We start from the raw sequence: 21,416 nt of genomic DNA, 5'->3' as shown, positions 1-21,416 counted from the left end.
CCAGCATTGGGTCATTGTGAGTAATATGAATGAATGAAATATGAATGAAAATGCATCAAATAAAGCAGTTTTCCAGGTAACTTTACAATATAAATTATACTTTAATACTGTGCAATGCACACATTTAACAATGAAAATGTTTATCAAATGTGTATTTTTCACAAAAGTCACTTTACAATACTGAATTCAAAATATCATGAATGGTTTCATCTGTATTCTAGAAGCTCTTGTTATAGTGAACACATTTCAACCCCTCAAAACCCACTTGTTCTTTGCTAATAACATCATAGCATGCGTGTGTGTGTTTTGTGTGTGTGCAAATACTAAGCTTAGTGAGCATTTTTCCCAAAATACATATCTCTAGTGGGTAGGCAGGGTTAAATTCTTTATTCCAGCATTCTACTACATTGTGTGATGCCATGTACGGCATTGGAAGATGTGGAAGGCTGAGTTTCACAGAGGAGTGGTTATCAGTGCTGTCTTTCCATCAGGACTGTCTGTTTTACCGGGGTTCTTCTTGGACTGGAACTCATTATGGATCTCCAAGAACGTTTTGTTCTTGGTCTCAGGAACCACCAGGAAAATGTATATTGCTACCAAGCAACAAACGACCAGGAACACTAGGAAACAGTACTGCTGCAGCCCAGTCTGTGGACGGAAAGATATCAACACGTCAGATCTGGACCTGACCTGTTCAACCACTCCACCCCTTTGTATCAAATGATACTTTAGTCATTTGACAAAATGTCCTGCATTTTAAATAAAAAATAAATTCACTGTCGTACCTGTACAAGCACTTACCACAATGAACGGGAAAACCATTCCTATGAAGAAGAAACTGAGCCAGTTCACAGAGCCTCCAATCATGTAGGCCGCAGGGCGTGTTGTCTGAGTGAACAACTCCGTGGACAAGATGTTTGTCACGCCGCCTTCAGGAAAAAGAATAAGAATCCTTACATGAGTAAACAATGTCAAGTCTGATGCATAATGTGGTCTGTCAGTGGTGCTGTTGGTCAGTTACCTGGCCCTAAGCCAAAGCTCAGGATGAAAGCAAAGACACACGCCATGCTGAGATAAGGAACCCATGGACTTGCATTCTGGGGGGGGGGGACAGAGAGGAGGGAATATCAAATAACTGTGAGGGGTAGAAGCTCTTCAGACAACTTTAAATCAAAGGACTTGCATACAAAATAATGGAAGACAAGTTGTATGATCCGCTGAGTGTTAAATATAAAAATAAAAAGCCTTACATGGAAGGTGAGGGTCAGAGTGAACAGAATGCACCAGACAGACATGAGGGTGTACCCTCCAATAATGAGCACTTTCCTTCCTAAGCGTTCGATGAGCAGGCCCTAAAAACACAAGACATGACATGCAGGTTTTTGTTGAGAACATTGTTGAATGAGAAATCAATTTTAAGAAAAAACCCACAACTAATAACTGGTATAGTGAGGAGTGAGAACGTGTTGGTACAGTTATAGAAAATAATATTATAAAAAAAATCCCCAAGGGAGTGTATGTCAACACAGCAATGTTCCAGGTTCTGGAACTGTGTGGGAAGACATCTGGATGCTTACACAGGTTAGGGCAGTTATGCACTCACAGGCACCCGTGCCCACAGCGGCATACGGTATCTTATCCTCTGAAATACCGGCCTGCCTAAACACATAATCTGCATAGAAATAAATCTGCAACGGAAATACAGAAAACAAATCAAAAATCCAATCTAGTTAAGAGAAAATATTCATATTATGTGTACAGTGTTTGTATTGTGGCGCTTTATAATTTACGTATTCATATATATAAAAAAGGCTTTTGATTTTAAAATGAATTAAAGACTTAATGCATGAGGCGCAGGTGGACATTGGATAAAGGGAGGTGGTTGTGGGTGGAGGGAGGTTTGTGTGGGTGGCGTCCGTACAGCGTTGATGCCGTTGAGCTGCTGAGCACAGTTGATGATGATGATGGAGAGAAGCTGCCACCGGAGGCTGCGGTCTGAGAACAGCTCCCAGGGCTTCCTGGCTTTGACCCCGCCTGCGCTGACCCTCTCCCTCTCCATGTCCTCCAGCTCGCTGTCAAAGTTATCGGTGCCGTGCAGTCGTTTCAGCGCTGCAGAGAGACACAGGAAACACCAGACAGGGATCACATGGCCAATGTGTCTTTCACAAGTCAAAGATTCTGCTTTTCACACATGAACCAAAAACAAAGGATGTTTCAGGGAGACGTAACAGAAATGGTCTTTGAGAAGAAGCCCCTCACTGTGAATCTTCTGTTAAATAATGAGCCGTGTATTGAATCTGCATTCAATTTAAATGTGCATCACAACTGTAAGTCCAGTAATTCTCTTTTTAGTTTTATTACCTGACCTCAGGTGTGACTGATGTACTATCACATGCACCAGGTAAAACGATAGGACTAAGGATGACAAACCGACTCTAACAGGTGTACAACAGGTGTACAAACAGACCTGCCTTTTAGTTAGCTTAACTGCCTGCTCAGTCTAAAATGGAGGCAGTTCTGTGAAGCCGTACCACTTTTGCACCCTTGTTCATCTCCTTGGTCGATGAGCAGGTAACGAGGGCTCTCTGGGAACCAGGGCAGAATGAGGAGCTGCAGGAATGCTGGGATACACGTGGTGGACAGCAGGACGGGCCAGTACTCCTCTTTACCCAGTAGTTCTCTGGAGGACACAGATTTAGCACAGTATAGAATGTATAGGTTTCACAGATGACAGTAGATATATCTATATATCTATAAAGCTCTGTGAGGCGTAGTCAGCAATGGGTCTTTCCTTACTTTAGACCAATCACCTGTCCAGTAAGAATCCCCCCAGTGATAAATATTGAGGTCCCCATCGCCATGGCACCCCGGAGTGCCCTGGGGGCAATTTCCCCCAGGTAGAGAGGCTGAGTGGATATGCCAACACCTGCCAATCAGGTAACAATATATCAATGGTGACTTTCATATTATATCTCTCACGATCTAAGAAAAAATGCGTTCATGGTGGGATGTTTACCTGCATTAAGCCCTGTGAGGAAACGTCCAACAATGAGGAGTTCAAACGCTCCAGTGGGGTAGCTCAGGCCCATGAACAGAGCCGCCAGCAGGGCAAACAGGTTGTTGAAAAGCAGTGTCCCTTTTCTGAGAGGGATGGAACACAGATCATCAATATATTCAGATCATAAAAGGGAAAGGGATGGATGAGTATTACTGGAAATTATGTAGCAAAAATCTCTAATACCTCCCAAATCTAATGGCTAGTGCTCCACCAATTGATGCTCCAGCAAATCCTCCTAAAGTGAAAATGGACACGATGGTGGACCAGAGCAGAGTAAGGGCTTGCTCTGAGATCTGCCTGTCATAACGTTCCAGCCAGGTTTGGTTGATGAAATTCTGCACAGACTTGAGAGAGAAAGCATCAGACAATGCAAAAAAACTGAATCTCATTAATACAGCACAGCTGAGATCAAGTTGCTTTGCATTTAATTAACTTAACAACCCAAAAGGTAGCCCTGCAAAGCTTCTACAAGTATTTCTATTATACGGTTGATTCATTAAAAAGGCTCTTTGTGATATTCCCAAGGGAATCAAGTCATGTTTTTAAGGTATGACTTACAACTTTGAAATATAAGCCTCAGGAGAATCATGTGACTCAGACTGTGATCGTGAGATCTTGAAGGCTGCATGTGTAATTCCTATAATGGCGAGAATGCGTAGGCAAGAGTAATAGCCTACCACAGCATTCAAACTACGCTTTGGACGACAACTAACGTTATCAGTTCATGTCCGTAAATGACAATCCAATAAAAACGTCTTACCTTCGTGGGGGCATTGATGATTGAAGTATTATAGCCACACTGAAAAGACCCTCCAATGCAAGCTGCGCATACCGCCAGTAGCAGTGATTTGTTAGGAAACTGAAAACATAAAGTGATTAGTGTTCTAAGATATGGTCTACTGTAGACTACTTGAAATAAAAACGTATCTTTGTCTATTTACCTTTTTATTATTTGTAAACAGCTAAAGATTGGCTCACATATAATATAGTTTAATTGTACAGGTCTAGTTCAGTAATATAAGCTATTTAGATACAATATCATTTTAAAATATATATTATCACACTTACCTTAAATGTTCCCTGTGTTTCTTTTATGTCGTTAAGTAAAGGCTGAAACTCCCCATTACTTTTTTCTTCATTCATTTTTAGTCTCTGAATTTCCTCTATGGTTCCGTTTGTATTACGGTTTACAAATGTAAACACTCTTGCAAAGAAAAGTTTGCAAAGGACTCATCCAATTAGAGGTAGACTGAGGTATGTCAGACAAACTTGTGAGAAGAGACATCTCATCTAGGACTGTCCACAAAGCTCTCGTTGAAGCGCTTCCAACAGTGCTTTACCCAAATCCACCTCTGTCTCAACACATCCCTCCATACCCACAAAGGCAAAATATCGTGACGACCGCAAAACAAAAAGCTGACTAATAACGTCAAAAATAATCGTCCTTTTTTCCCAGTTGTTCAATTTCGGAAAAATGTTTTAAGATACGATTAACTTTATTGTCTTTGAAATGTGCTGTACAAAACATTTCGTATACAAAAAAATAAAAATGTATATAGACAAAACATATATTGCAATTGTATTATCTACAATTGTACGACACGAGTGGGATATGCAATAATCTTTTGGGCTTGCCTGATGATTGTTTTACTGCGTTTCTCCTCTCATGGCGCTGAATTACTTCGTTGTTCTTCTTAATAACATGATCACATGCTTCACTGTGGCTGAAAACCCCTACAGATTATTGAGGGGGGGGGGGGGGGGGTTACTGAAGTGAAGAATGACTTTACCATCTGTACTGAAATATTGAAACATTTTTCTAAATAAAACCTGGGCCACGTGTCTCAAATTTAATCCTGAGCTGAAACCTATAAAAGACAGAAATAAACGTTTAACAGTTAAAAAAAAAACAAAAAAAAACGAAGAAGCTGCTTTTGTAATTTTAATGTAAAACAAATGTATTTCCTCATAAAAAAAACAACAACATTTAGTATTCATACCATATTAAGATAAAGAATAGCACCTAATTAATTGTAATGCTTTGTACATTCCCACATTATATAGTTAGAATGGGTTAAATCTTGATTCCAGTTTTGGAAGCAGGTGTTATGACATGCATAGCATTGGAAGATGTGGAATGATGAACAGAGGCTGCGTTTCACAGAGGAGTGGTCATCAGTGCTGTCTTTGCATCAGTACTGTCTGCTTTGCCGGGGTTCTTCTTGGACTGGAACTCATTATGGATCTCCAAGAACGTTTTGTTCTTGGTCTCGGGAACCACCAGGAAAATGTATATTGCCACCAAGCAACAAACGACCAGAAACACTAGGAAACAGTACTGCCGCAGCCCAGTCTGTGGACGGAAAGATGTCAACACGTCAGATCTGGACCTTGCCTGTTCAACCCTGTGGCAACCATCTCTTCATTGAGTTACTTTAATTGTATAATTGACACTGTCTCCTACACTCTGGAAAAGAGCTGATATGTCGCACCTACAGAGGGACAAACACTGGTGACAGGGGTGGTACCATGTGATATACATCCATAACATAACTTTGAATATTAACTACATTTGTTGGTAGTATCTTTAAAATCACAGGAAGCACTTACCACAATGAACGGGAAAACCATTCCTATGAAGAAGAAACTCAGCCAGTTCACAGAGCCTCCAATCATGTAGGCAGCCGGGCGGGTTGTCTGAGTGAACAACTCCGTGGTCAAGATGTTTGTCACGCCGCCTTCAGGACAAAGAAGAAGAATCCTTACATGAGTAAACACCTTTAGGTCAGACTAACTCTCAGATGTGTGATGTGGTCTATCAGTGGTGCTGTTGGTCAGTTACCTGGCCCCAAACCAAAGCTCAGGATGAAAGCAAAGATACATGTCATGCTGAGATAAGGAACCCATGGACTAGCATCCTGGGGGGGCAAAGATGAGGGAATATCAAATATCTGAGAGGGGTAGAAGCTCTCCAGGCAACTGCAAATCACACATGCTTGTTGTTTCAATAGATACTGTAGATGGATGGATAAAAATAGAACATCCTATAAAAATAAAAAGCCTTACTTGGAAGGTGAGGGTCAGAGTGAACAGAATGCACCAGATAGACATGAGGGTGTACCCTCCAATGATGAGCACTTTCCTTCCCAAGCATTCAATAAGCAGGCCCTAAAAACACAACACAGCACAAGATGGCCGTCAAGTCGATGAATCAATAATCATCATTTTGAGATCGAGAAAAGAGAATTTGCTGAAAAAAAGATCAAACATCCAAGGGAGGGCATGTCAGCAATGTTCCCGTGTCTGGAACTGTGTAGAAAGACAAAGGTATACTTACACAAGTTAGGGCAGTTATGCACTCACAGGCACCCGTTCCCACAACAGTGTACGGTATCTTATCCTCTGCAATACCAGCCTGCCTAAACACATAATCTGCATAGAAATAAATCTGCAACAGAGAGACAAACAACATCCCTTTAGAATACCATCCAATTATCAGCAACTTTCATTTGTTTGTTTATTTGCCCCTGAAAATGCTTTGATATTTCCATGTATAAATGTAATATTGACGTGTGAGTCTGTGAGGTGGTTGTGGGTGGAGGGAAGTTGGTGTGGGTGGTGTCCGTACAGCGTTGATGCCGTTGAGCTGCTGAGCACAGTTGATGATGATGATGGAGAGAAGCTGCCACCGGAGGCTGCGGTCTGAGAACAGCTCCCAGGGCTTCCTGGCTTTGACCCCGCCTGCGCTGACCCTCTCCCTCTCCATGTCCTCCAGCTCGCTGTCAAAGTTATCGGTGCCGTGCAGTCGTTTCAGCGCTGCAGAGAGACACAGGAAACACCAGACAGGGATCACATTGTCTTCCATTTGTTGAGCTTTTCATGCATTCACAGATTCATCCAGCTAGCAAAAAAAATTGAGCATTCATCTATGAGATGTAAGGAAGATGGTCTTTGTGAAACCGGCCCTGGCTGTGAACCTGCTGTTAGTCATGTGCTTGGCTTGAATCAGAGGCACATGAAGGGGAACTTATTCCACAATTGATGTTTACAGTGGTATTTATGACCTAAAATGGGGGTGACTTCCTGTCATGTGCAGCTTGCAAAATCAATCTTCAGGCCAAGAGGAAGAGTTATGCAGATGCCACAAAAATAGACCTGTAGGTTTCCAAGCGTATCTGAACTGTTAGATCGGTATAAGATGTCATCAGATGGAGGCAGTTCTGTGAAGCCGTACCACTTTTGCACCCTTGTTCATCTCCTTGGTCGATGAGCAGGTAACGAGGGCTCTCTGGGAACCAGGGCAGAATGAGGAGCTGCAGGAATGCTGGGATACACGTGGTGGACAGCAGGACGGGCCAGTACTCCTCTTTACCCAGTAGTTCTCTGGAGGACACAGATATCGCACAGTATAGAATGTATAGGTTTCACAGATGACAGTAGATATATCTATATATCTATAAAGCTCTGTGAGGCGTAGTCAGCAATGGGTCTTTCCTTACTTTAGACCAATCACCTGTCCAGTAAGAATCCCCCCAGTGATAAATATGGAGGTCCCCATCGCCATGGCACCCCGGAGTGCCCTAGGGGCTATTTCCCCCAGGTAGAGAGGCTGAGTACATATGCCAATACCTGCCAATCAGAAGACAAGATGGCACAAGAGGCATATCTATATATATATCATATCCCAGGAACTTATGTTACATTTACGAAATAGTTTTCCCCAGTGGGATGTTTACCTGCATTAAGCCCTGTGAGGAAACGTCCAACAATGAGGAGTTCAAACGCTCCAGTGGGGTAGCTCAGGCCCATGAACAGAGCCGCCAGCAGGGCAAACAGGTTGTTGAAAAGCAGTGTCCCTTTTCTGAGAGGGAAGGAACACAGATCATCAATACATACAGATAAACTGATCAAAACCGCCTGTATACCTATTACAAGGAAAAACAAAACATACCTCCCAAATCTAATGGCTAGTGTTCCACCAATTGATGCTCCAACAAATCCTCCTAAAGTGAAAATGGACACGATGGTGGACCAGAGCAGAGTAAGGGCTTGCTCTGAGATCTGACTGTCATAACGTTCCAGCCACGTTTGGTTGATGAAATTCTGCACAGACTGCAGAGAAAAAAGCATCACAGAGCAGTCTGAAGATCTCTTAAAAACAGATCACAACTGAAATGTATATTTATTTTAATTAGTATAACATTATGTAAACAACCCCAGACTTCGAATGTATTTTAGGAAGGCAAGTATACAGTGTTCTCCATAGTTCAATGTGATACACTTGTAACACCAAAGTAAATTCAGAAATGCTGGTGTGACCTACAGTCTTGTTGGCAGATAAACCTCGGGGTCTTCATGAGACTCAAACTGTGACTATGTGTTCTGCGTGGGGACTGATAATTTCAATTTTGTGGCGTGTAACATGTTGATACAAAAAGGTTACGTTATATATAAACAGAATGACGGTTCGACATTTACTAACACTAACATTATCTTAACTTAAGTAGCCGGCAGATACAAATTTACGAAATCTAATTACGAATTTATAATATGAAAAAGCATCTTACCTTTGTGGGAGCATTGATTATTGAAATATTATAACCATACTGAAAGGTCCCTCCGATACATGCTGCACAAACAGCCAGTAGAAGCGATCTGTTAGGAACCTGCAACAATAATAACGTGTTTAGCATTCTATAGGCCTAAAAAGGACACATATATAAACATGTGTGGACTGAATTATTCTGATATTCTGAACATGTGGCCTATAGCCCGTAGAACAGACCTATCAATAACAACAAGGCTATTCTCATTTAAAAAATGTATGATTTTGTATTTTGTTTTCATAAGGAAAGATTACTATAGCATTTACATTTACATTTAGTCATTTAGCAGACGCTCTTATCCAGAGCGACTTACAGTAAGTACAGGGACATTCCCCAGAGGCAAGTAGGGTGAAGTGCCTTGCCCAAGGACACAACATCAGTTTGCATGACCGGGAATCGAACTGGCAACCTTCGGATTACTAGCCCGATTCCCTCACCGCTCAGCCACCTGACTCCCATATAGCAATCCTTATTGTCTCGCCAACATTGACACTTAGTCAAATAATAATAAACTTTGATCCTGGAATATTGTGTATTTATTTAATAACTACACCTACCTTAAATGTCCCCTTTGTTTCTTTTATGTCTTTAAGTAAAGGCTGATGTTCCTCGTTTCTTTTATCCCTCGTCATTTTAATTCAGTTTCCTACACTACCGTTTCTGTTGTGGTCTACAAATGTTACAAAAGTTTTCAATGTGCTCATCCTTCAGCGGGAAACGTCTCGTCAACTGGACGAGGTTCCCCATTAATATAGTGAACATGATACAATTGATGAGTTGTCCCTTCTAAAGCATAAACAATTACATTTCCATAGTTTTTTTCCTCCTTCACGGAAGCACAGTACAGCTCTAGTTGCCTACTGAAAAGACATGTGCAGAAATGTCTTTTACTGTGGATGCATCTAATCAATTTTGTGCGGAAATAATCTTAGATAACTTGGGGAAAAGGTTGAAACCTGTTGATGATTAAATAAAAAACATCAGCCTACCTCTTTCTGTGATTCTGTTGACTCTTCATTTCTGTTCATTTTAAAAGTTGATCATTGAAAGAAAATATACAACACACATTTAATCAAATGGCATTACAGCAGTCTGATTCTGGATTCCAATTATCTGGTAGCAGAACGATTTGACCTAATAGGGAATTTGTAAGGCGTGACTTACCGTAAGATGTTTCAATTCAACACCGTGGGGCGTCCAGTAAACTTTGAAAACAGCATTCCACCAGCCTGATACAAACTAAAAACTGTGTATGGTAACTATGAGAAGCCTACATCATGTTTACCTCCCAAATTACATAAAGTTGGAACTTATTTAACCATAAACATTATACCATAATATAACCCTTCATATAATCCTAAATGTGTATAAAGACCTCATTGTTTCTGAAGTCAAGTGACCACCAAAGCTTATAATCCTCTTCCTAGCCTGCAGCCCAATCATTCCACAGGTCACTTAGATGGATACCTTGAACAGGCCTAAGATTTTACAACAATAACATCCAACACTATTGTAGCCTAATATTTATACATTTATTAGAAAGACATTTTAAAACAGTACTTTAAAACACGTGTTTTAACAGGTCCATTCCAAACCCATGGCTGTATTGTGCCTTGCCAAGAAATGCACCCCCTGCTCACTGACTAGGAAAGTGCCACATGCATGACACTTACTCTGGTTACTCATACTAGTCCCCTCATTGTACAGTAAGACTCATTTGATGCTGGGATATTCAGAACAGAAATTACATGGGGGTGCATTTCAGGGCAGGGCGGTATTGTGTCTGGCCAAGAAATGCATTTTCACACTGTGTTGCGTTTCATATGTGTCGATGCGAGCATTTCACATATATGGATGTGAGCATTTAGTAGTATGAATGTGGGTGAACGTTTCATATGTGTATGTGTTTCATAAGTGTTTGTGTAAGGACAGTCTGAATTATTTTCGAAACGGCCCCTTATAGTCTTCCCAACCCGGTCTCAATATTTGACGAGTTGGGATGAGACCGGGTTGCTTCAGACCGATTGGTCTTCCACAAGGTTGGTCTTCCACAAGACTGAAGCAAAGCCCGTTTCTTGACTGCGTACGTTTTGCCATAAGGGGGCGGTATAGGACCACATTGAGCCGTTGTGGACACGTGTGTAACACCCTAAGTGTTCCCCCTACTCGAGGGTCGAAAGCGGTGTAGGCAAAGAAGTTATCGCTACTGTCACAATGTCGGGAGGTAGAAAACCTCGTTCGGTTGCAAACCCTTTGGAATCGGCGATTTTAACTCCCAGTGAGCGAATTTTGAAAGAATGCCACAGTTTATATATCGACAACGAAAACGGTAAATAAGTTCAAACAAAGCCTAAACGAAATTGACATGTATAGATAGCCTACTCATGCAAAAAGTCTTGAAGTTATGTAATGCAACAGAGTATCCAGGGACATGTTGCTTCTTCCTAAATTATACAAATAATATCAACAAACATGATCAAACTGGCGTCATCAGTCAGTCGCTGACAGAAGGCTGGAAATGCTAAGAGATCAGATCCCCCAGCTCTGAATATCTACCTACAGTATCCATAAAATGTATGACCATGGCCAAACGTATGCGCCCATGCTATAAAGCTGTCAAGTGTGTGTAGCTCCATAAGGCTGGTATACAATATGCATAACTTTAAAAACAAATGTGCATACATTTCGTCTTGGATGTTATCTTGGACAGTTCTAGACATGCTAAGACTGTATTCGCTCGGCATGTTGCCCTTGGCTCGTAAAACGAGTGTTGAGTGAAAGAATGTGGAATTATAACAGATTACCTTGTTATTTGTAGTTGATTGGATCACCTTGAGTGGAAACAAATTTTGCCTAAATCCCTCTAAAGCCAATGCGGTAGCAGAGTGCAGCCTTTTGACCCGCTATGTATAGTGTCCTAATCAGATAGTTCAAATGCAGACAAGAGCATTTAGTGTATGGCAAAGGCCTATCAAGGAACATGTGTAGTACTAGCACTCTGACCATTCGGTCAAATTACATTACTTTCAGTATATCCAGTGTTTAGTCGTTTAGGGTTTGCTTTCCTTTCGATAATGATGAACGTTACAGTGAATGTGTTTGAACTGGCAATGTGTACCTACATCATCCAGCTGATAAACCTTCTCGTTTGTGTGTTTTCAGGACTAGTAAAGATAGCAAGTGGCTTGGGAGTCCGAATTCTTCCTCCACGTAAGAAGATCATCGTGATGATTATGGGGAATCACTCTGCTGGAAAAAGCTCCTTTATTAACTGGTAAGAAACACATACTATACCTTCTCTTAAAACGCCCCAGCTCTGCTCATGGCAGGCTGGAGTGAGAGAGAGTCTACACTCTCTTAAAACACGATACTCTTGAGTGACAGGAGAACAAACACATAGATAACAGAGAACAGTAATACTTAGACCCCATTCGCTGAACTGTGTCACATGGTTGTGCGTCCCAGGTACGTGGAAGAGCACATCCAGAAAACAGGAGTGGCGATCGAAACCCAGGGGTTCACCTTCATCACAAGTGGTCGGAAAAGAGAATCGCTGACGGTAGGTTGATACAGCCCCACGGTTGACACTATCCCAGAGACATTACATTTAGTCATTTAGCAGACGCTCTTATCCAGAGCGACTTACAGTAAGTACAGGGACATTCCCCCTGAGGAAAGTAGGGCGAAGTGCCTTGCCCAAGGACACAACGTCATTTTGCACGGCCAGGAATCGAACCGTGCAACCTACTGATTAATAGCCCGATTCCCTAACCGCTCAGCCATCTGACTCCCCGAGAGAGAAGATGTCCACCATGCTGTTGTCTTCACCCTGGTATCAGTATCATCATCATCCCAAGCCCTGTGAAACACTTAAGAAATGTGATTCTGACTTGAATAATAATAGTTTTGATAAAAATGAATGATTACCAATGCGTCTAGGATGATATGCCATCATGTTCATTATGGTTCTGGTAGCCGCTGTAGCAATGCTACTTCATGTGTCTTAGTCATCAGTATTCAATATTCAAGTAAGCTAGAAATGTCAGTAGTGTGACTTTAACTGTACAAAGCACCCACTTTGGGCCACAGTAGAATGACAATGCTGTGAGAATCGTGTGTGTGTGCGTGTGCGCTCGAGGCAGTCTCGCCGAGTGGTGATGACTCTGTCTGCTGCTGCTGCACGCATACACACACTGGGCTGGGCTGCACTGGCACAGGGGAGAGTGTGTGGGTGTGTGGAGGGAGGGGGGGGGGGAGGGGGGGGGGGAGGAGTCCGCTTTGCAGAACAATCCAGGCAGAGGAACAAGCTCTCTCGTTCTCTCCGTCTCTCTCTCTCTCTTTTCATTCTCCCTCTGTCCTACTGCGGTGAAGGGAGATGAAGATACATAATATAATTACTCAGGACAACCGGAGTGGAAGGATTATCTGCTATATACAGGCAGGGCTTAAAGCAGGCGCTGTCAGCTGCTGGGAGACGCAGCAAAGCCCCTGGGCGCTGAGAGCGAGCGAGCGAGCTGGGGGGAGAGGACCAGAGGACCAGCCGCCCAGGCGGACCGGCTGGTCTCGTCCAGGCAACACGTAGTCGTTTTCTGACAGTTTTTTTCTCCTTGTTAATCTCTCTTCTCTCTTCTGCAGGGCAATGCCACGCTCCATCTCTACCCTCACTTCCGACCGCTCCTTGAGTTTAAAGGTAGGGCTCAGATCCCGTCTTCGGGTTCCTTGTCTGGGAATCTGCAAAGTGATACGGTTGTTTGTAAGCAGAGTCGTATTTGGCATCTAACCTGCACCCTTTTTTGACAGTTCTGTGTGTTTTTGTGAAGAGTTTGAGAGATGTCTGAACTTTGCTCACCTGCCACTTCAACATAGGTTACCAAAATGCATAATTTGGTCGATGCCACTATTTGGTCAATTTACTAGGAATTCTCACTGAGATTAAATAAGATGTTGCTGAAATTTAATTTCAAATCAAATGAAATTGAAAAAAAAAAGTAGTCATGCATAAATTCCCCGTTTATTGAATCCACTGTGCCTGGGGTGGAATGTCCTTTAAAAGATCTCAGCTTGTGACACAGATCCTTGGTCTCCACAGCTTCCTGTCTGTGTGTTTGGAGGTAGAGCAGAGCTTAGGTGCTTCATCTGGATGACTAACGCCTCTCCGTGAGTCATAGCCTATCAAGCTTTATCACTTCATTGGAAATCAGCTCTCAGTGTTCCTGCGTCTTCGCAGGAACCTCGAGTGTGAACGAGTGAGCAGACGCTCTCCCTAAGCTCTCTCCCACTGCGCGTATCTTTGTGTGTGTCCTCAGACCTGTAAAAGCACGATGTGTCGCTTGTTTTTACGGCGCTGGCCAGGTATGCTTTGAGGGCTTGGTGCTGGTGCAGGGGGGGACCTGCATGGTGAGGATGTGTGGGGGGTCAGGGGAGGCATGTCTGGGCGGGGCCGTCAGAGGGGTTCCTCTGGGACAGGAAGACTTGCAGACCGGGAGGGCAGCGGGTGCGGAGCACGCGAGTCGCCCCGTCAACGGCAGTGCGGTGTGGAGTCCTGAGGAGCCGCTGAGACGTGTAGCGAGCCGCTAGCGAGGCCGCGCCCGGTGACACGTGACCCCTGGGGTCGAGGCTGGGAGCTGTTCCCCCTGGGACAACACCCACGCCACCATGCTCTCTCTCTCTCTCTCTCTCTGTCTCTCTCTGTATCTCTCTCTGTCTCTCTCTCTGTCTCTCTCTCTACCTTCTTTTCTGTCTCTTTTTTCTCTCTGTTTCTCACCTTCTCTTTGTCCGTCTCTCTCTCTCTCACTATCTTTCGTTCTGTTTTTTCCTCCGTTTCTCTCTCGCTCTCCCTCTCTACATACATAACGCTCGCATGTCATGGCGCCTGAGCATGACTCATCAAAATCCTTTGATATCGTTCTATTGCTCAACGTTATTTGCTGTCTGTTACCAGCATAGGCGTCGTCAATGTCGTGTCACACTGATCTGTTGTATTGCCCCTCAAGCAGTAAAAAAAAAATTAGCATGTCAAATGTGACTAGCTGAAGCCTCTCGTCACCCTGTTAAGCCGAACATTTACACAGCTGATGAAGAATCCATCCTGGCGTTGAATAATTTAGAGAAGAGGCAACAATGGGGAAGGGTTTTGAAACGTCTGTGAAAGAAAAAAAACAAATCAGTGGTGCTTGCTTGGGTCTGCTTCACTGCGCTCCACGGGTCAACATCCCCCTCAAGGAGAGCATGATGCAGCACATTTGCAGCCCTCTGGTCTGGTCTGGCCTGCCAGGTCCACTCCCTGCGTTAGTGCCATCCTGCTGAGGAGGTCACGGCCAATCGGGAGGGGCTATCACTCACGTGACCTTTTCACCTCTCAAAGAGGCTTACGTGGTTTCATTCACTTAAGGTTCTGATGGTATAGAGATGAGCTGCTCTACCTAGATTCCTCCCTTGCATAAGGAAGACAATCCTCAAGGTCCTGGCAGTCTTCGTTGGAGTGCACAGGACCCGGTCTGAACACTCCAGGAAGGGGAACCGTAGCTCAGTGACCCTCGTCGGGGGTTAGGACGTTTCCATCTTGCCGTTAAGCTGTCCCCGGCTCGCCGTTTAGCCGTGTGACCGGGGCGTGTCTTGCGGCGGCGAGGGCCTGTACGTGCGAGGCTGTCGGGGACGCTGGGTTGGGGGGGGTGGGGGGTTGAGGCCGGGTGGATGGAGGAGGGGCCGTGGGGGGATGCTAATGTCCACGGCGGGAGTAGCAGCACAAGGGTCTGATCTGTGTTGGCTGGTAGCACCTGCTGCCTGCTAGGAGAAAGCCCCAGTGTCATCACCAGACCCTGGGAGGGAGGGAGAGAGGGAGGATGAGGAGGGATGGAGGGGAGGGAGGTGGGATAGAGGGAGGGAGGGAGGAAGGGGAGGGAGGATGAGGAGTGATGGAGGGGAGGGAGGATGAGGAGGGATGGAGGGGAGGGAGGTGGGATAGAGGGAGGGGAGGATGAGGTGGGACAGAGGGTAGGGAGGGAGGGAGGCAGGGAGGGAAGGAGTGAAGAAAGGAGGGAGGGTCCCTCTACAGCCATCCGGTTCTGCTGCTGACTTGGAGGGAGGTGGCTATGTGTGTGTGTGTGTGTGTGTGTAGGCGTTGCAGTCTCGCTCCCAACGTTTGCTGACTAACGTGAGGCTACTGTGCGTTGCTTCACAGTCGTTCTTCACTGGCTAGCTTTATGTCCCGCTCCTCTCCGTAAAGCTGCCAGTTGAAGAGCTGTTGTGGGTAACCATGACAACCGATTTCTCTGCCGTGCGAATGGAGAGAACTTAAAATCCGACAGTTTCGACTCATTGTGTCATCAGGATTTTTTTTTTGTTCTCTCCCTTTTGCGACGTGGCTGTTTGCCTCAGGTTATTACAGTTCGACAGCAGTCTTAAGATAACTTAATTTAGGGAAATGGGCTGTCAGAATCTCAGGTACAGTGACTACGCAAAACAATCCAAAGCAGGCGGTTTCTGGCAATACAGAACAAATTCAGAGATGTGCGGTACTTGGAAAAGTTGATCTGGCTCCTGGTCTCGTCGCTCTCTAGCTTTCCAGGTATCGACCGCACTGCAGCTCCCGCTAACAAATATAAGCCCCATTGGGACTGGCAGGATTCCTTCGTACCCCCACACCTCGTTCATCTCCGGGGCCGTCCCCTGTGCCCCTCCAGACAGCACGTACACACACACAGTGTGTGTGTGGTTTTTGCAGGTGTCACTGACTACCTGTCAGCCGAGATCTCCACCTCCAAGCAGAAGAAGTTCAGCCTGGTGACGTTTGTGGACACGCCGGGTCTGGTGGACGGAGACATGATCTACCCCTTCGACGTCAACAGGGCCATCACCTCGTTTGGTAAGACAATGGATCTGGCCTGGCTATCCTTATGAAACCAGGAAAAAAAAGAAGAAGATTTTAAAATGTTGTAACAGATAGTTTGCTGATTTGCTATTGTAATTCTTCTTAAATCGGATTAACTAATTCGATGTATTTAGTAAACTAATCAGAATGACACAGCTAATCCTGAGGTCATTCTCATTTGCGACATTAGAAAGCCCAGGATGTTCTCTCAATTGGACAAAAAAAAAAACGACCATACCAAGGGCAGTGTAGTTACTAGACCAAAACCAAGGTCCACTACATTGGACATAAATTAATGGCTGTGTGTCAGGAGGTTTTAGTGTGGCTGGAGGAAGGACTGCACTGCACCACCACTGCATAGTAGGCTGGGCTCCTTGTTACAGTACCCCCTAATCCAGACCCCTTTTGGGGGTGATTAACTGTCAGTGTGTGGCTCCACAGCCTTGTTAGTGGAGGCACGTCAATCCAAGCCGCCTCAACGCCTTCCTTTGTCTCTCCGTAGGCGAACAGGCGGACCTTGTCTTCGTGTTCTTCGACCCCATGGGCCAGGCGCTGTGCAAACGCACCCTCAACATCGTGGAGAACCTGAGCGAGCAGTGTGGAGACAAGCTGCACTTCTACCTCAGCAAGGCAGACGAGGCGGGCAAGGAGACAGACAGACAGGTCAGCATGATCTGTCCTTATGGAAGCCAGCGTCTGGTGAAAACAGGCGTCCATCTAGAGGTCAATGATGACGATGATGAATAAAAGTCTTCATTTTGCAGATGCTTTTACCTAAAGGCAACATGGAGAGCAAGGGAATTGAACCTGCTACCTCTTGATCTGAAGTTACATTACATTTACATTTAGTCATTTAGCAGACGCTCTTATCCAGAGCGACTTACAGTAAGTACAGGGACATTCCCCTGAGGCAAGTAGGGTGAAGTGCCTTGCCCGAGGACACAACGTCATTTTGCACGGACAGGAATCGAATTTGCACCGTCGTCTCCAACAGATTAGACATGTCTGTTCTTCCCGACTTGACTCCTGTCTCTCTCCTCCACAGCGTGTGATGATGCAGATCGTTCAGGAGCTGTGTCGACGACCGGGCCTCAACAAGTGTGGTTTCGACATGCCCACCATATACATCCCCAACCCACAGAAGGTGAGATCAGGCATGACCAATCGATCCACAGCTCTCTCACGTTGGGAACTCCACATTTAGAGCTGGTATGCTTCCATTGCATGTACACCAGACGTCTAGAGACCATGAGGCTTTTCTAGACCGTTCCTCCTCAGTGTGTTCTCTGTAATAGGTCTCTCCAGCTGAGACAGAGCTGTTGAACGAGGTCTGGATTTACGACCTCCGACCCTCTCTGATATCGAGCAGCCATTGATTGCTCGTGAACGTAGATTCTCCCTCTCGTGGCCTGTCTGGATGGGGAACCACCAGCACCAATCGGATGCAGAGAGAGAGTTACACTCTTCTTGACACGGCAGAGAGAGTTACACTCTTGTCTCCGGGACGTGCGGGGGTGGGGGTGGGGTGCAGGGGTTATAAAGCAGGGAACTTGATCAGCCAAGACTGACAGTGACAGCCCCAGGCCTGACTTATGCCTCCTCCCCCCCTGTGCTCCAGGGCTCAGCTGGGGGCTGGGGTGAGGCCTCTGCCTCGCTACCAGTCACTCTCCCTGGCTGATGGAGGCCTCGCTGCCTTCAGAGGCTGTCAGTCTTTGTCTCCTCCGCTTGTACAACGGAACTTTCTGGTCTTTCCGCACTCCACAGTCATATACATGGGATGTATGTCATATGTAAAAACATGTTCATTCTGTAGCAACATACTTCAAGACCCAACTAATAATTGCTATAGCGGTAATAAAAAACTAATTACGGTATTTGAGACAGTGTTTGAGGAACTCGTTAGAAAGTCTTACCGTACACAACATCGCTCATCCTCGCCTTGTTGGTTCTGCTGCCGCCCAGCCTAGTCGCTGTGTGAACCAGATTGACGTCGTGTGTGAGACGATTGAGAAGACCATCAACCAGGCGGTCCAGAAGACCCTGAACCAGCTGGAGAAGGACTGTGACCTCATCAGCTCCACTATCACCACTAAACTGGTCCAGGACAGGTAGGGAGTCCAGTTTGGCCACCTTCAATGTCTTGATGAACCTGTGGAAGCTTAGTTATTTGATCAAGCTTCAGTTTAATATATGAAAAAATCATATTCATAGCTAATGGTTTATTGTAGGTAATGTGTGTTCCTACAGATACCTTGCCATTTGCCTCAGTCCCACAATGCACCACATCCATCCTCTTCCTGTTCCCGTCTGTCTCTCTGTCCGCAGGGCCACGGCGAGCTCCAATCACAGCACCCGCCTCCACTCCTTCCTGTGTGGGGCTGTGGGCGTCTTCCTCCCCTTCCTCTTCATCCTCAGCTTCCTGCTCAGCACCTTCCCCCAGGGCGAGCTGGATGAGCTACTGGGGGAGGGCACCGCCCGCACCCTCTCCCTCGTCACGGTACGGAGGGACACCCATGACCTCTGACTCCACTCCCCCCCCTCTCAGCTGTGTTAGCTCTGCTGGGGGAACTGCTGCACACCCTCAGTGGTCTGCAGGAAACTGGAGGATGTTTAGATGTTAGGTACAACTGTTGAACATGAGAGCATGTTAACATCGGGTGGAATGAGTTAACATTGCTACGTGTATGGAAGACGGCAATGCTAAGGTAACCTCCCTACTTGTTATTTTCTCTTTGTTTATGTAACTGACGATTTCGTGCTTGCGTCACCAGGGAGTTGTCGTGTATCTGTGGGACTGGATTCCAGAAGATGGACAAATACTGTTTGTGATCCTCTTTGGTGTTTTCTGCTACATCCTGATATGGCTGGCCAAGTATTTTGCACGGTAAACAGAGCTAGTCCCCAAACACTGTCCCTCCCTCTTTCCCTCGCACACTGTCACACCCACACACACAAGCCCACACACTCACAATCTTGTGATTGTGCCCCAGCCAAAGGACTAGGACTCTCACGAAGAAGGAGAAGAGAACCCTGGCTGAGTACACAGATTATGTCCAGGATGTCGTCAAAGCCAAGAAGGTGAGAAAGACCTCTAATCTGATTCTAGATTGTTCTTGAGGAACAGACAAAGTAGGAATCTGTACGTTACACATCAGTTAGGTTTATGTATTAACCTTGAAATAATAATAATGTATTCATTTAGTCAACGCCATTGTCCAAAGCAATGTACGGGGGGGTATTTGAACCTGTGACCCCTTTACCTGCGGTCAAATTCTCTACCACTTAGATATATATAGTGTGTATACATGCCCAAATGTGTTTCCCCATGTCATCATTTCATCTTTCTTAACAGGGGAGACTATATGAAGAATACCTCCAGCAATGTGCAGCTGAATATGACTTCTGATGAGCTGACACTGAGATGTCATGCCGTCTTGTGTGTTGCCGTGGCGACACTCCAGAGGATTCTAATGCCAAGGGTGCTCTTTGATAATTTTAAAAACGTAACTGGACCATACCTGGTAGTTTTATGTGATTGATTTGGATTGTATTTCTAAATGAGAAGACATACTTAAAATAAGCATTAATTCAGAGTCTGTGAAGTGCCTTAGGGGAAAATGTGATTGTAATTACCGATGACAGAGGTGAATTTGTGATTATTGTTGTGTATCTTGTGATGTGTGTAATATTTGGATCTGGAAGTATGGAGCTGTTTACATATAAATTCAAGCTTTCCTAGTGACTTATAAACAAACTTCCATATTTTCCAACAGTCTTTTTATATCTTATCATACCATTGTTGAGTGTACGTCCTTTGGTATTTTACTGCTACAAAAGGATTTCATATTAGAAAGCACTGCCATATATAGAAAACTTTTTCTATAAATAGGATTTGTTCCTTGGATGAGATCAGTAACCACATCGTTTATTTGTAGTAGTTTTCCAAGATTTAAATATTGCCAGTTATATTCTGAGAAGCCAGTCACATTAGTCTCCAGAGGGACAGCTGTCTCTGCTGGTAGAAACATGGAGGTGTCGTCTCCACAGAGAGTGTATTTGTGTTCAGGAAAGACAGGACTGTCTGTTGAATGGTTCGCAGAGCCAGTAAAACTATTATTACTAGTATTGTTGCTTGTTTGTCAACTGTAAGGTTTCATGTACTTGTGTATTTCCTGCTGTTTTTGTCTTCTTGTGTAGTGAAGTCTTCATTTTAAATGCGTTGTCACCGTTATGATGCAATTCATCTACCAGACAATATAACAGTATCAGCCATGTTATGCTTTCAATGACTTCTGTGTTCTGATCTATTTATTGCTCTCTAGTGGTGTGTTCGGGGTACTTATTCACTAAGAAATATCTTTGGGATATTTGCAATACTTCTTAAAAAACATTTACTCTGTGGAAAAAAATAGAAGTGTACAAAGGGCTACCTGGTATGTTTAGGGTTGGGGGGGGGGGGGGGCGTTAATGTAATGGTGCTGTTCCCTGCGTGTTTATCTTTAAATTATCAACAAAGTGACTTTTTTGTTCTTTTCAAAAAGTGTTTTTACAATTTCTCATCAAATGTCTTCCTCTAAGAATCTGTGAATGTCATAATCGCAATACCTCACGCATGAGGCATTTATTTAAAATGTCATACTAATAAAGTGCATAATTGAATCATTCCCAATCCAAGTCCATTTTAATTCACAAACAAGTTCAAAGCAGTAAAGAACCCATTGTTGAAGATTTTTATTTCAAAGTTTTGTTATAAAAATACCATTCCAAGCTTTTCAGTTTGAAGAATATGCTTTTCAAAATGTTGGTTAAAGTGTTGTATTTTGTCTACCTCAGGGCTCAAGTATTTTGGAATCTTCAACTTATTAAAAATACGACAATGGGA

The 21,416-nt window shown here is 44.4% G+C and overlaps 3 protein-coding genes across 3 annotated transcripts; 1 reads left to right on the top strand and 2 right to left on the bottom strand.

The window, feature by feature from the left end:
• Positions 1-123: 123 nt before the first annotated feature.
• On the bottom strand, positions 124-4,335 carry LOC136937967 (solute carrier family 2, facilitated glucose transporter member 11-like). The gene is made up of 12 exons (XM_067231153.1): positions 4,127-4,335; positions 3,819-3,917; positions 3,242-3,402; positions 3,017-3,141; positions 2,797-2,926; positions 2,532-2,680; positions 1,922-2,109; positions 1,578-1,688; positions 1,251-1,352; positions 1,022-1,097; positions 802-929; positions 124-648 (listed from the first exon to the last, which is right to left on the bottom strand). The coding sequence occupies exons 1-12, from the start codon at positions 4,199-4,201 to the stop codon at positions 454-456; spliced, it is 1,539 nt and encodes a 512-aa protein (XP_067087254.1). The 5' UTR covers positions 4,202-4,335; the 3' UTR covers positions 124-453.
• Positions 4,336-5,084: 749 nt separating this feature from the next.
• Positions 5,085-9,765, bottom strand: LOC136937958 (solute carrier family 2, facilitated glucose transporter member 11-like). The gene is made up of 12 exons (XM_067231134.1): positions 9,654-9,765; positions 8,626-8,724; positions 8,010-8,170; positions 7,795-7,919; positions 7,558-7,687; positions 7,293-7,441; positions 6,687-6,874; positions 6,396-6,506; positions 6,125-6,226; positions 5,901-5,976; positions 5,669-5,796; positions 5,085-5,411 (listed from the first exon to the last, which is right to left on the bottom strand). The coding sequence occupies exons 1-12, from the start codon at positions 9,690-9,692 to the stop codon at positions 5,217-5,219; spliced, it is 1,503 nt and encodes a 500-aa protein (XP_067087235.1). The 5' UTR covers positions 9,693-9,765; the 3' UTR covers positions 5,085-5,216.
• Positions 9,766-10,878: 1,113 nt separating this feature from the next.
• si:dkey-98f17.5 (uncharacterized protein LOC569123 homolog) lies at positions 10,879-21,178 on the top strand. The gene is made up of 12 exons (XM_067231353.1): positions 10,879-10,993; positions 11,827-11,938; positions 12,130-12,223; positions 13,300-13,354; positions 16,388-16,528; positions 17,037-17,197; positions 17,580-17,678; positions 18,497-18,642; positions 18,860-19,031; positions 19,306-19,418; positions 19,525-19,612; positions 19,887-21,178. Exons 1-12 carry the CDS (start codon positions 10,879-10,881, stop codon positions 19,938-19,940), a joined length of 1,350 nt encoding a protein of 449 aa, XP_067087454.1. The 3' UTR covers positions 19,941-21,178.
• Positions 21,179-21,416: the final 238 nt, after the last annotated feature.

This window comes from Osmerus mordax, chromosome 28 (assembly GCF_038355195.1).
Source record: "Osmerus mordax isolate fOsmMor3 chromosome 28, fOsmMor3.pri, whole genome shotgun sequence".
NCBI classification, from domain to species: Eukaryota; Metazoa; Chordata; class Actinopteri; order Osmeriformes; family Osmeridae; genus Osmerus; species Osmerus mordax.
The sequence above is the reverse complement of the archived record's forward strand: the minus strand, read 5'-3'. Positions and strand labels throughout refer to the sequence as shown.